Source organism: Phocoena sinus, chromosome 5, assembly GCF_008692025.1.
Source record: "Phocoena sinus isolate mPhoSin1 chromosome 5, mPhoSin1.pri, whole genome shotgun sequence".
NCBI classification, from domain to species: Eukaryota; Metazoa; Chordata; class Mammalia; order Artiodactyla; family Phocoenidae; genus Phocoena; species Phocoena sinus.
Genome location: NC_045767.1, coordinates 131,234,795 through 131,250,000, shown reverse-complemented (window position 1 = coordinate 131,250,000; position 15,206 = coordinate 131,234,795). Strand labels below are relative to the sequence as shown.

The 15,206-nt window shown below is 42.4% G+C and overlaps 1 protein-coding gene across 1 annotated transcript in view; it reads right to left on the bottom strand.

The window, feature by feature from the left end:
• Window positions 1-5,446, bottom strand: part of LOC116754019 (mannosyl-oligosaccharide 1,2-alpha-mannosidase IA-like) — a 71,151-nt gene extending 65,705 nt beyond the window's left edge. Inside the window, exons 1-2 of the mRNA XM_032632019.1 lie at window positions 5,412-5,446; window positions 1,871-2,257 (exon numbers count right to left, since the gene is read on the bottom strand). Of these exons, the coding sequence (XP_032487910.1) occupies window positions 1,871-2,257; window positions 5,412-5,446 (422 nt within the window). The remainder of the gene's footprint in view (window positions 1-1,870; window positions 2,258-5,411) is intronic.
• Window positions 5,447-15,206: the final 9,760 nt, after the last annotated feature.

Sequence of the window (15,206 nt, the reverse complement as noted above, 5' to 3'; positions counted from 1 at the left end):
AAAACTGCTTGTTGGAGCCCACCCTGCCCTCCAATTGAGGCACTTCTGATTCATATCATGCCTTAGTCCTCTGTTTCCAATATGAAGCTATACACTTGCAATTTTGCCCTCAGCATTTTCATAAAAGTCTAATTAGTGATTAGGTGAAGCCTCACCGCACCAAAACACACTTTACAAGGATCTCTATGAGTTCCTCTGCACTGTTTCCAAAATAAATTCCGATGATATAACATCTAGGCTTGCCATGGTAATTACTACTTCTTTTTTCTGTTTATGAATCAACAACCTATCCCCTCCACTAAACGCACCGAAAAGCTTGAAAAATGTTCTTCGTGATCCTATTTCAAAAGAATATTCTCTAATATAAATTCCTGCCATTCCCAGATAACAACAGAGAAGATTTTCTTCTTTAAGCTGTGACTCATGTATCTTTATTCCCACAGTTGTTACTCAGGGCAGGCCAGTGGTGAACACAATGGAAGAGAAAGAATAGTTTATAACTGGAAAATAGGCCCATTCGGGAGAAGTACACTCAAAGCATTATCAAAGTAAAATATGTAGCAGTACCAACAAGAGCAAACAAAAGCCCACGCAAGAGATGTGTAAATACTTCATGAAGCTAAAGCCTTAATCAACTCTCTCTCCAAATCTTGCTGGTGCTGTAAACGCTTCAGTTTCTTCCAGTCCCACCATGACCCAGATTCTTCGCAAAACCAAAATGAAAACATGGTCCAATGGCTCTTTAACCAATGTGTTGTGAAAAATATTTACACGGAGCATATCCAAGGTATTGCCTGAACAGGAAGAAGAGGATACCTTTAAAAAAGGCGGTAGCTTCTTGGTGACTTTCAGAGCTTCGTTTCTCCCCTCCTCCAAATCATTGCCTTTTTCCCACCACCTGTGCTGCTTTCTGGACCTTCACATCATCTTAACCTTGAACTACCTACACCCCAAGCTGAGATTTCTCCCAACGCCCCTCCGAAAAGCCCTTGAAACCCTTTGGGGCTTTGCCGCCTTCCACCATCCAAAATTCACTTTCCAGTGTTTAAATTCCTCTCTTCCCCACCCCCCACCCTGACCCGCCCTCACTGTCCATTGTTGCGTCTGAAATCTTGCCTGTATCTTGTAGATCTGCCCGGTTGGCATAAGGATCTGTCTGTGTATTGGCTGACAGTGTTCTGCAGTGATTTCTTTTCTAAAATCCATCTCCGAAGAACTGTTTATAGCCTCTAGCCTCTACCCTTATTCAGTGTGGTTCCAAAGTTCACCTCTGGATACTAAACAGGTCTCTGCAATGATTTCCCTTTATCAACCTCTGCCCGCCCTTCTCTCTCCGCCTTTCTCAAGAAAAACTGTATATGTGTAAATGCGTGGATACACATGCACACAAACGCATGTATATTATATATAACGATAGTATGTTTCCCTTAAAGGGAATAAGCGTAGGAAAATAAGAAAAATGCCTGTGTAGTATTGCCAAACACGCGCGAGCGCACGCACACACACACACACACACACACACACACACTCCCTATCTGGATATTCAGTGTGCAGACCTGATTGATTATAAATACTTCTCCCAAGAACAAGGACAGCAGGCGTCTTCTCTCTTTTACCTTCAAAGCCAGAGCCTAAGGGAGCAATGACCTTGCCGAGAAATTCATCACCTGCGAGAAAGACGGCCCCTCCTGGAGCTCAGGCTGGGATGGGGACGAGAGCAACAGGCAAAAAGGACCACCTGGCAAAATGTGGGACCGAATCCACCTCCCATCGGTACCGAGCACACCGCAAAGCTCCGGTCCCCTACGGCTGGACGCCGGGCAGAGGTGGCCCGGGGGGGCGCCTCCTCCCGCGGCCGCCGGTCGCCTACCTGCTGTCGCCCGGCTCTCCCCGGCGCGGCGGGGCCACTGCCTGCGCTGTGCCGGCGGCCTCCCGTCGCATATCCCGAGCAGCGGCTCCCGGCGCCACACCGATGGCTCGGGCGGGCTCGGCAGCGGCGGTCCTCTTCAGACGCGTTCCGGGAGCGAGCTGGGTGCTAGCAGGAACTGAAATTACTACGCAAAGAGCAGAGGCGGCGCGCAGGAGCCGGGCGGAGACGGCGGGGGGCGCCGCGGGGCTGCCGCCGCCGCCGCCGCCGCCGCCGCCGCCGCCGGGCACTGAGCCAAACTGGAGGTGGGAGTTCACGTGCCCGACTGCTCGTCCGTCAGGCCCGGGCTGCGGCCATCTGTCCTCGGCCGCAGTGCTGCTCCGCCGGAGCCTCCGAGGAAGGGGCGGGGAGGGGGGGGCGGGGGGGGGGCGGCGGCGGTGGCGGCAGCAGGCCGCCGAGCTCCGCCCCCGCCCAGCCCGCTTGTCCCTGGGGAGGGCCTTGAGGCGTCTGCTACGGCGGGCCGGGGGGCAGTCGGACACGGGCTGGCGGGCTGCGGGGCCCCTGCAGGCGGACCGGCAGCAGATGGAAAGTTAAGAAAAGGATTAAGGTAGAGGGCTGGGCCCCCCCCCCCCCCCCCCCCCCCCGAGCGACGCAGCAGGGATTCTGGCTGTCGCTCCCTCCCGCAGGTCACCAGACTCCATGCTGTGTCTAGACTCCAGCAGACGGTTTCTCATAAAGCCACGGGCCGGGGAGATCTGAAAGCAGGGAGACCACCCAACGTTTCCCGTGTGTTGCAACACGTATGATACCTGCGTATTTGGAGAGGGCATTGTTGCTAGTGTTCCTTTCCCCCCGCCCCACTGCGCTCTCCTGGGCGTGGATGGCTTTGGAAAGTGTCCACTCAAAGCGGCTCCAGCAACACTGAATAGATGTGTAGTATGGTTAGCAGCTGTAGATGGTGCAAATGATTCAATGAAAAGAAATCATATTCACTCAGTATTTGTTGGCAGGCGCTGTGCGAAACGCCTTGTATGCAGCCTCTGTAATTCTCATAACGACCCAGTGAGGTGGGTATTATTCTCCACCTTATTGATGAGAAAACTGAGGCTTTGATGATTCAGACACTTTGCTTGAGGTCACACAGTAGTGACCTGCACAGTTGGGATTCAAAACGCTGCAAAATATATCCTCTCTCCCATGGGAATCACCTGGGGATCTTGTTAAAATGTAGATTCCGATTCAGTATGCCCAGAGTGGGCCTGAGGATCTGCATTACTAACAAGCGCACAGGGGTTGCCCGTGATGCTGGCCAAGGGACAAAACTTTCTAAACCACTAGGTCAGGGATTTTAATAAGTTTCTTCTTTCACGGCAGCTCTACGTGATTGACAGCAACTTCCTAAAGGTGGGTTAAGGCTGTGTCTTGGCTTTTGGGCAAAGAATGTTGCAGTCCATTAGCCACGTTCAACTTTGTTAAGGGAGGGAAGTTTGTGACCAGGGTGCCAGGTGGCCACTTCTACCACTGCTAAAATAACACGTCAGTTACTGAGGGTGGTTAGGATGTAACATTCAAGGATGGACATCTTCATTCCAAGTCCTCTCCCTTGTTTAGAAAACATTAAGTCAAAGTTTTACACCTAACATTTGTATAACACAAAACACTTTGCACGGTGCTCACATGAATAATTTTATCTGTCTTCATAATGACACTGTAAGGCATGTATAATTTTACTTTACAGGAAAGGAAGCTGAGGTAGAGTGATTTTCCTGATATTACACAATTAATAAACATGTGGTGGGGACTAGATTGTGACAGATCCCTAGCTTAGGACTTTTTTTTTTATTATACCACTGTATTAGTTTCCTACTGCTGCTGTAACAAATTACCACAAATTTAGTGGCTTAATACAACAAAAATTTATTATTTTATAGTTTTTGAGGTCCAAAGCCTGAAAATAGGTTTTACAGGGCTAAAATCAAAGGGTCATTAGGGCTCTGCATTCCTTCTGAAGGCTCTGAGGAGAGAATCTGTTCCTTCGTCTTCTTTCCCAGCCTCTAGAGGCAGCCTGCATTCCTTGGCTTGTGACCACATCACTCAGACTTCTGTTTCTATCCTCTACTCTGACTCTGAGCCTCCTGTATCCCTTTTTTTCTTTTTTTTTTTTTTTTTGGTACGCGGGCCTCTCACCGCTGTGGCCTCTCCCGCTGCAGAGCACAGGCTCCGGACGCGCAGGCCCAGCAGCCATGGCTCACGGGCCCAGCCGCTCCGCGGCATGTGGGATACTCCCGGACCGGGACACGAACCCGTGTCCCCTGCATTGGCAGGCAGACTCTCAAGCACTGCGCCACCAGGGAAGCCCCCTGCATCCCTCTTATAAAGACTCTTGTGATTATGTTGGTTCAACCCAGGTAACCCAGAATAATATCCCCAGCTCAAACTCCTTAATTTATTCACATCTGCAAAGGCTCTTTTGCGATGCAAGGTAACATATACATAGGTTCCAGGGATTAGGATGTAGATACTTTGTGAGGGTCATCATATCTACCAAAACTTCACTTAGTGCTTATCCTATAGTTTCTACTGTATTTTACTCATCCTTCTCTTCTGCTTGATTTCTCAGACTGCTAGGAAGTTCTTTCAATGGAAATATTCACTTGAAAGTCATTCAAGAGACAATAACAAATGTATACTGGCAAGAAATACCCCGAGGCCATGAAAAAGCCATGAGGATGCCTAGGATTGTGGTCATGAAGTGGACACATAAGATTAGGAGATACTTATTGGTCTGAATGGCACTGAGGTAATCCTTAGGGGAAGTCCTAACCACAGTTATAGGCTCACTTTAGCAATACAGAATTTTAAAAAAAAATTCTGCTTCTCAAAGGTACATTGTTCTATGATGAATAAGGCAATTCAAAACTCATACAAAATTGAGTATAACACTAAATTCCAAAGGGTAATACTTATCGGAGTGATGATAAACATTAAACCAGTATGTGAAACAAAGCCAAATCATATTATTGAACGCCTCAAGGAATTTATAGAAAGACTCTGACGTGCTCAAGTTTAACATTTCATTAGGAGCACAGAATTTATGGAAAATGAAAATAATAAAGGATTTAAACAGAAGAAATAGGAGAAGCAACGTGAGATGGGACATGGTTAATTGCCAGGTGAATTAGGTAAAGTGAAAATTTTATTTGGAAGTTAGGTTTATACAGGGCAGTGGAAATACAACTGGAAAGGTAGGTTAGAAAGCTGTGTTGTGAAGGATCTTAAATGTCAAGCTACGAGTTTAGACTTAACCTGAAATAATAGCAACAATAATAATACCTGATGTTCTCAGAGTGCCGCGTAACTTACCAAGTGCTTTTTACATCTTTTCAGTTTTTGAGCTCCCTCCCTCTGCCCCCAGAGAAGCAGGCCAACATGCTCACACGAACACATACACCCCTCACATCGCATGGGGAAGGAAGTGCAAGCTTCTTATCAAAGAGGTGTTCTCAACCGCTCTATATCGAATAGCGGCTCCCTCCCCACTTACCTGTCATTCTTCCTATCCCCTTTACCCCGCTTCATGTTTTTCCATCAGACTTCCTACTGCATTCTGCGTTTATTTGTTTATTGTATGTCTGCTGTCTCTGAGGGCAGGGACTTTGTGTCTTTTGTTCTCTGCTAAATCCCTATCACCTAAAACAGTACGCACCATTCAGTGAGGGCTCAGTAAGTGGAATGAATCATTACCCCCAATTTATAAATTGGGAATCGAATCCCAGATGTTTAACTAAACTTTATGTTCCACAGCTGTTCAGTTCCTTTACCAAGACTAAAGCCCCGTATCCAGCCAAATGCCTTTTTGATAGTCTCTTTCCTTTCTGAGTGAAAGCTCTTAGGGCTGTTCAGACAGGGGCAGCACTGCATTTGAAAAAGATGAGAATTTGAGATGAGAATCTTCTCTAAATGTCACATCTTTCCTAAAGACTTCATCAGTTTAGCTGGATTGGCAAGAGGCATTGGCGGGATGAGTTAGCAGTGGTAGATTCTGGAGGGCTGTCATCACTCCTGCATTAGTTGGCACTGAGTAATACTGTAAGTTGTTCTGTAATTGTTCTCTGGTTAATTCATAGGTGTGTCTTGACACTTTGTATTACGCATTTTGGGCTCAGGGACTATAACTTCTATTTTTTTTTTTTTTTTTTAATATCCATGCATTCTGCCCAGTACTGGACTCTAAATAGATTTTATCACTGCATGGTTACAAAATGGCTGCCATCGCTTTAAAAATCATATCCTTACAAACCACATTCAAGACAGTGTAGGGGATTCAAATATGCCACTGCAAAATATGCCACTTTGGCATAAGGATTATTTTGAGCTGGAGGAAAATGAGGACCAACAGATGCAGATAGGAGCCTTCTTGGAGTTTCCCTTATCTGACTAAAACCAGAAACTTCTGAGAAGTGAGGATTACCATAAATCCCCTCTCCTGGGCAGTTTTAAGGTCATGAAGAAAACAGAAAGCTGGCACCGAGATAAGTCTGCAAACAAATCTTATTAAAATAACTCATCTTTAATTAGGTTTCCCCCTATATATTTGCCTTCCCACAGTTTGCTGTCCCTAAAAGCCTAAACTCCTTTTTCCTTTGTCTTGTTATCTCTATACAAATTTACTGTTTTTGTGAAGATGCTATATAAGCCCAAGTTCTAACCACCCCTTTGAGTTACTCATCACTGAGTTTCTTCTGCATCTACGCCTGATGTACATACGTATTAATAAACTGTTTCTTTTTCTCCTGTTAATCTGTATTTTGACTGTCTAATTTTCAGGGCCCCAATTAGAGGCCCTGAGAGGATAGAGAAAAAAGGTTTTTTCCCCTCCTATATAATAGGAAGAAAAGAATTCCAGTGGAAAAGGGAACCTCTTCTTTTTATGGAAGAAAAAAATATTTTCCAGAACCCATTCTCTTATTCCCAAGTCATTGGCCAGAATTCAGTCACCAAATCACCCAAGGAGGCTGTGAAAGTGAGCACCTAGCCAGGAGGAACAGGCTTGCTTTGATTTTTCTAGGCTAGTTGTCCTGGTGCCCCAATCATAACCAAGTTCTGTTATTAAGAGAGAAGGAACGGAGGCTCTAGGATCAGCCCTTAGTAGTGTCTTTCACACAGAATCAGTATAGAAATACTGCAGACTCGCGGTAAGGTCCATTTTGATGTCACCTAACTGCCTTTGGATTTCTGGAAAATGAGGGCCAGTCATAATGTCAGGCTGTTACCTATTTTCCTCCCTTTGCTTTCTCTCTCTCTCTCTCTCTCTCTCCCGCCCCTACTCCCTCCCCCCACTTTCTTGTTCTTCTTTTCCTTTCTTCCTTCCTTCCTTTCTTTCTTCCTTTCTTTCCCCTTTCTTTCTTCCTTTCTTTTTCTTTCTTTCCTCTTTCTTTTCTTTCTTTCTTTTTCCTTCTTTCCTTCCTTCCTTCTCCCCACCCCTCCTTCCCTCCCCTCCTCTAATAAATATAGCCTCTGCCGCATCATTTTTAGTCATAGTTAGTATTCTACTGTACATTTAATCAGTGCCCTATTGTCAAAGGTTTAGATTCTCACCATCTGCAATAGTCTTAAGACAGGCTTGTTCAGCTGATTGGATAAAAGACATGCAGATCACTGCCTGTCACACCAGTGTCTCTCTTGCTGCTCCCCGACCTCACATTTTCCATTCCTGCCCCAGTAGTTTGTAAAGCACACGAGTATATTTTTCCACAGCCCATGACTTTGTTTTGATTTTTACCCGCCCCTTACCCACCTCCCGAAATGCCCTTTCCTCAGAGACACTTATCAAATTCCTGTTCCTCTGGCAAAATCTAGTTTAGCTATCCCCTCCTCCAGGAACCCTTGCCCAGACCACCCAGTTCCATATTTAATTCCTTCTTCCTCTGTGATACGTCTGCACTGGGTATCAGTCTTTGCTCTGGTTAAAGCACTGTACCAGAATTTGTGTTTTTATTTGTTCTTCTCCTTTAATAAACTTTGAGTCCCATGAGGACAAGTCTTTGTATTATATTATTTTCTGTTGTCAAACTTGGCACATTTCCTATTGATTGTTAACATTTGTAGAATTTCAGGCCAGCTAAATTTTTAAAAGGACTGACTCTGCTTCAGTTGTTGTGCTAGGCATTTTAAAGTTTATTAGTCTGTTCAATTAAAGTCAGAGAAGATGGAATGATCCTTTTACAACAAAAGACATCCAGCTGACTTTAAGACAGAGGAGGAGTCCTGAATCACTTTAGGCTCTGAAAACTGTGGTTGTGCTGACGCCATGGTCATGGCTCCACAGTGGGGCAGTGTTTGGTTTGTACTTGGCCATTTTTGCCATATGCTCTTAAGGATAACCGTCACCTTCCATTTAAAAATTACATGTCACGCACGTAAAAAATCTATTTCACACAGGACCATTTTTTCAAGTGATCATTTTTCCCAGGAACTTTTAGGGTATGAGGAGAAGAAAACACACACGCACACACACACACACACACACACACACACAAATATACTGGGTTGTATATACATCAGCTACTGTGAACTTGTTTGAAAGATGCAGGGAGGGAAGGACACACAGGGACCCATTTATGGAAGAGAGCAGCTGTTTCTGTCTTCTAAACTTCCACTGAGGAGTATCCACTGAGGAACCACACCTCAGTCCATGTGATTAGGTAGAGCTGACCTTGATCCAGGGTGCATATATGACCTAGGACAGAACAATAGGAGGACCACCTGTCCCTGGCCATAGTGATCGGATCACGGATATGTGCAAGACCCAAACTATGGCTGGAACTCTTGGGAAAGATGGGGTCTCCTGCCTAGTAAAATGCAAAACTGAGGCTGCTAGTGCGGACCACTTGGAAGAAGCTTGCATGAGGGAGACGTGAAGACAAAAGAAAGGAAAGCAGGGCTGGGAGATGGAGAGAGAGAGAGAGAGTTCTATTTCTGGTGATATCATTTAAACCTCTACATTCAGCCATCCTTGAATTCAAGTTCTACCGTTGAATTTTACACTGCTCAGTCATATTCAAGGTGGGTTTGTCTCTTCAAGGGAAGAGTTCTTATAGGCTCTTATAACAGCTGCACAGAAAGACTTCACATGTCCCTCGGAATAGAGCAGCAGACGCAGTGATTGGCAATGGTGCTTAGGGTCCAACAAGAAGCTCTGGTGACTTAATCACACTATTCCTTAAGAAGCAGCCATTTGCTGTTGCTTCTTTTTCTGAAGCCTGCAAAGGACCTTGTAACTGTCTTTCTTTCTGTTTCTCTGTCTACACCACTATTCCCTGAATTCTTCTTTTTCTCTGCACAACTGCACAACTTGCGTTCAAGCTTCCCAAGAAAGAGAATCTGATTGACTACTTGATACATTCCCTTAAAATGTACAAAGTGCTTACTTGTAGGTTGTTCCTGCTGGCATGATTTCCTGCCCCAGATCTGCCCCCCCACCGATTTTTTTGGCTAATGTCTATATATCTTTCAAGTCTTAGGTAAAGCCATTTTCTCTAAAAAGGCTATCTGAGACTCTGGGATTGGGTTAAGTACTTCTCCTCTGTGTTCCTAAAGCACCTACCTGTTCATCACTTGGTATTACATTGCCTATTTATTTGTCTGCCTCTTTACCACAACTCCTAGACTGTAATTTCTTCGAGGACAGGACTTTCTTCTTGGTTTATGAGTGGCACCTGGCGTAGTACGTAGCACATAGTCGATACAAAAAAACAATATATGTTAACTATTGAATAAAATAATTGACAGATTAGGGTGTATCCCCAGTCTCTATCAGAAATACCACTGACCAAAATAGCAAGGGGTCTCCAGAATTAGTTCACTCAACATGTTCAAGGTGTAACATCGGGAAAAGGACTGAAATACAACTAATGTAAAGAAAACTGTAGTGTGAGTTGAAAGTTCATATGACCATTTAACTTTTGTAAATATAAATACATAGTATTAGGGAGGGATGCGAGAGAAATACAGCAATAACAATTCATATGATACAGGCATTAGGGCATGACATTCCACCATTTAGCATTTGACCCGGGGTTAGCGTGAGATAAGAGACAAAAACCTGCTGTTCCCTCAGTAAGGCTCTCATAGCAGAGTTCTCTTGATAGACTGGGGAGTATTCTGGTGTTTAAAGTCCTTTTTTTCCCATAAATGATGGCACCTGAACACAATCAACGACTTGCTTTGGTATTAGACCAAAGGTTCAGAAATCTGTTCCAATGCTGGAAGAAAGGGTTCAAAAGAGGAGATACTACTTTCTTCCGAGAAAAATTGATAGATGATTGATAGATAGACAGACTGACAGACAGATGAGCTAGTGTTGAATGTATCTTTTGATTGCAGAGGTTGGAAGTCCCTGCCTTTCTCTTGCACAATTTTGCTACAGACCTCAGGCTTTTCGCCATATATACTCAAGTTTTCAGATCCAAAGGCAAGTCTAACAAAGACAGGCAGTAGACTCTCATTCTCCAGCTGGTGGAATATGGAAATAAGCTCACTAAATTTCCACCTTGAACGTGAAATGACTGAGGTGGTCCCTGAGCCACCGTGTCTACAAGGATGATCAACCTTCATCTCTGTTCTCCACCATGTTCTCTTGGTTCATACGGTCCCACTTCTGCCTGACTTCTCCGTAATGCTTCATTTGCTGGCATTTCAGCCTGCTTATTTAAGACCCCGACCCTTCTTATCCCTTGCCACTCCTTCGCCAAGGGCAATGGGCTCATGGCACTTGGTGCAACTTTCTCCAGTAACTGGGTAAAGTTCAGCTCTAAATTGGAGGGACCTCCTGGAAAGAGAATGCAACTAGCACGTGGCTTCAGGTATAACCACTCTCTAGAAACTGGCTGCCTTGCCTAAGACTATTCTACCTTCTTAGGGGAGCAGAGACTTCTAAGACTACTCCACCCTCCCCCCACCTTAAAGATGTTGGCTGTGTGTTATAAATTTCCTGTGTTCTTTCCAGGCACTATTACTTTTTTCTGAGTTAGGCCTATAAACCAAATTCATTTCCATAGTACACATTTCCCTGGTTCTCTATCCTGCTGACATCACCAACATTCTCCATAAAAATACAAACATTATTCCACAATGTCCATCAACTGATAAATGGGTACATAGAATGTGGTATATCCATACAATATAATATCACCCATCGATAAAACGAATGAAATATTCATACATGCTCCAATTAAAAAGTGGGCAAAGGATATGAACAGATATTTCTCCAAAGGAGATATAAAATGGTCAATAAGCACATGAAAACATGTTCACTATCATTAGTCATTAGGGAAATGCGAACCAAAACCTCAATGAGATACTAACTACCTCACACTCATTAGGATGTCTACTAACAAACGACAGAAAATAACAAGTGCTTGTGAGGATGTGGAGAAATTGGAATGCTTATAATTGCTGATGGGAATTAAATATGGTGCAGCTTCTTTGGAAGAGAATTCGTCAGGTCCCCCAAAAGTTAAACATAGAGTTATTCCTATGACCCAGCAATTCCATCCTAAGTGTATACCCAAGAGAAATTAAAACATCTATTCACACAAAAACTTGTATGTAAGTGTTCATAGCAGCATTATTCGTAGTGGCCAAAAAATAGTATTAACCTGAATATCCATCAACTGATGAATGGATAAATAAACTGTATATTTACATATACTCTATATTTACAGTATATCCATAAAATATAATTTTATTCAGAAATAAAAGGTAACAAAGTATTGATACATGTTACAGCATGGATAAACCTAGAAAACATGCTAAGTGAAGAAGCCAGCCACAAAACACCACATATTGTAGGATGCCACTGATATAAAATGTCCAGGATATGCAAATCCGTAGAGACAGAAAGTAGATTAGTTGTTGCCTTGGGATGTAGGGCTGAGGGGAGGAGAGAATGGGGAATGACTGGCAATGGGTATGGGATTTTTTTTGAGGTGGTGGAAATGTTCTAAAGTTAGATAGGGGTGAATACACTAAAAACATTCAATTGTACACTTTAAAAGGGTGAATTGTATGGCATGTAAATTATATGTCAATAAAGCTGTTTAAAAATATTACTTTAACAACTAGTTTAGACTGATGGAATACTTTTTGAGAATTCTTAACTCCCATTATTCTAAGGCTGAGCACACAAACAACAAGTTCACCTCTAATTCAGTGTCCTTAGTGCTTTAGCCTAATCAATGATACTTACCCTGCCAAATATGTCAACCATGCACATAAACTGATACTCTGGTTTGCATGCCCATCTCTTGTGAGTTTTTCCAGTCCAAATAATTTCCCCAGAGTTTGAGCACACTTGGGATGAACTGATAGAATTAATTTTAGCAAACCGCAAAGCTAAACCCCTGGCCTGTGTTAGCCTCACACAGGTACTGAATCCCCAAGAGGCCCTCCCTAAAATCATTATCCAGTAAGCCAGCTGGCCTCTTGCTCTTTCTTTTTGACAGGTCTCAGCTACAATAAATTAGATGGAATATTATTTTTCAGTGCAGAACTATAAAGATTCCCGCTGGGAATGTGCAGTATCGTATCACAAAAGAAAAATAAACCAAAAATAAATGAAAAGTAAGATATAGTTCTTGATTTTGTCTTCTGGAATGGATGTGAAACCATGGCAAGAATAAACAGTGATTTGGCATTCAACATCACCACTACATCAGTCATCAGAACTGAATTAATGAATGAATAGACTCGTGTCATAAGAATATTGTTTGTAGGTTGATGAATGTATCCTGTTTGCCCCATATTTGTTAAGTTTATATAGTTATCATGAAATTGCACAACCCAAGGAATACGACTTAACTTGTTTTCTATGTAAATGGTGTTTTCCAAATTTGAACAAAATGGAAAATCTGATTTATTTGTTAGAATGGTAGGAAAACCTGGAACCTCAAAGAAAAAGTGGTTCTTTATATGCTATCTTTCCTCTTCCTTCACCCAAGGGTAGAATTGTACCAGGTATCTCACTTTACTTTCTGAAACCTGAAATCACTACAGCACACATTATTGATGAGTCAGTGGGGTTGATGCCTACTCAAGATCCCAGAGAAATTTAAGCTATATTTGGTTTTTATGGTCTTATAGACTCATATGCATGGCTAACTGTGTTAATATTATGACATCCAGTTGGCTTAGTTTTCTATGGCTGGTCTTCACCACGAGGTGGTAGTCGGGACATGATTGATTTTTAGGTGAGTATCAAAATAGAAATGGGACAAATGCATTTTGTAAACTCACATCCAATTTGGTTGCTGTGTCTTAACCCTGCTCTTTTGGCATGGGTGAAAGCAGAACCAAACATCTAATCAGTCCATGAAGTGCAAACAACATGGTGGAACAGGATTTCTAAAAGTCATGATTCCCTACCCCGAGAGGCATGGTTATTAACCATGCTAAGTATTAAGATTATTAAGATTAAATATTAGGTCCATATATATATATATGAAGAGAGAGAAGATATATATATGAAGAGAGAGAATATATATATATATATATGAAGAGAGAGAGAAGATATATATATATATGAAGAGAGAGAAAGAAAATGCTTTACGTACAAATACAGATGTATATGAATAAATGTGTGTATCACAGAAAATATATACATGTACATAGGGGATCCACCAAGTCTAGATACATAGATAATGTTTTATTTTGTATAGATTGAAGGTGTCTCTGACAAGATTTACATTTTTCCAAATGTTACCATATTTTCTGGAAACCTTTTATGCACATGAAAGATGAATGCCAAAAAAGACTTCTCTAGTTAAGAAAAATACTTGATTTTCCTAATTATCTAATGAGTTATTATTTCTGTTTGTTATTTCCAGGATTAATTTGTCTCTCTAATTATCCATTTACTATAATCAATCTCCACATTTCTCTATAAGACATTCCTGGAAGTTATATCGTAAAGCATGTCAGTATGAAATGGATCTTTTTTTCCTATAACAATAATGTTACCATTAGGCCTGGCTTCTCTGATCGTGAATTCAACAACAAAACGACTCAAAGTTAAAAACTAACAAATAGGGCTTCCCTGGTGACACAGTGGTTGGGAGTCCGCCTGCCGATGCAGGGGACACGGGTTCGGGCCCTGGTCCGGGAAGATCCCACATGCCGTGGAGCGGCTGGGCCCGTGCGCCACAATTACTGAGCCTGTGCTCTGGAGACTGCGAGCCACAACTACTGAAGCCCGTGCACCTACAGCCCGTGCTACACAGCAAGAGAGACCACCACGATGAGAAGCCTACGCACAGCAATGAAGAGTGGCCCCCGATCACTGCAACTAGACAAAGTCTGCGTGCAGCAACGAAGACCCAACGCAGCCAAAAATAAATAAATAAAAAAATAAATAAATTTATAAAAAAAAAAAACTAACAAATACTAAAATCTCTACAGTCATTTAAAATAAGATTATGTTCTAAATTTTATACAATGACATAAATAGGTTGTGTACATCAATTATTCATGGGATCTCAATGTACTACAGTACATATATAGTAATAAAACTATTATAACCGTACTGTATCCTATTGACTTACCTAAAATGAATAATCCAGCTCTAATAACCATTGCATTAATTATATATGATTTAAGGAACAATTTTGTTTGCAATCTTACAATTTGGAAGGAGTTGAGAAGAATAATGTTTTGCCAAATCCTTATTAAAACTGCTTAGGGAAGTTTGAGTGGTTGATATTTTTTTCTCTTGTTAAGTTTTCCTGCAGCAAGAAGTTTTCAAAATTATTGAACAGTTCTGATGAACACATATTTGTTAAGATTTTACCAAACGCCAGATACTACCCTAAGCAACGAGAATACAAAGTTGAATAATACACAGCCCTGCCCAGGAGGCATTCATTGTTCTGTAGGGGAGACAGACGCATAATCAGTCGATTTCCATATAGGAATGAGTTATGCATGAAGCACTGTGGAGTACAGGGCAGCTGGAGTTTTGTGAAAAGAGAGGATCCTTGAAACGAGTTAACTCCAAGATGGATACGAGTTAATGAGATGAAGAAGTAGAATGAACAGGAGATATCTGTGAGAGAGGATATCCTGGGCTGTGCTCAAAATGGGTCATTAGAAAATAGAGCCATTGCACTATTACGTATTTGAAGTCTTTATTAAGAAACACAGTTCATTCAATAAAATGCTTCCTGAGTGTTTTATCACGTATTGGGCAACGTTCTAGGTGCTGCAGATACAGCAGCTAACAAAACAGACAAAAGTCTCTGACTTTCAGGAGCCTACACTCTAGTGAGAAAAACAGGAAAGATGG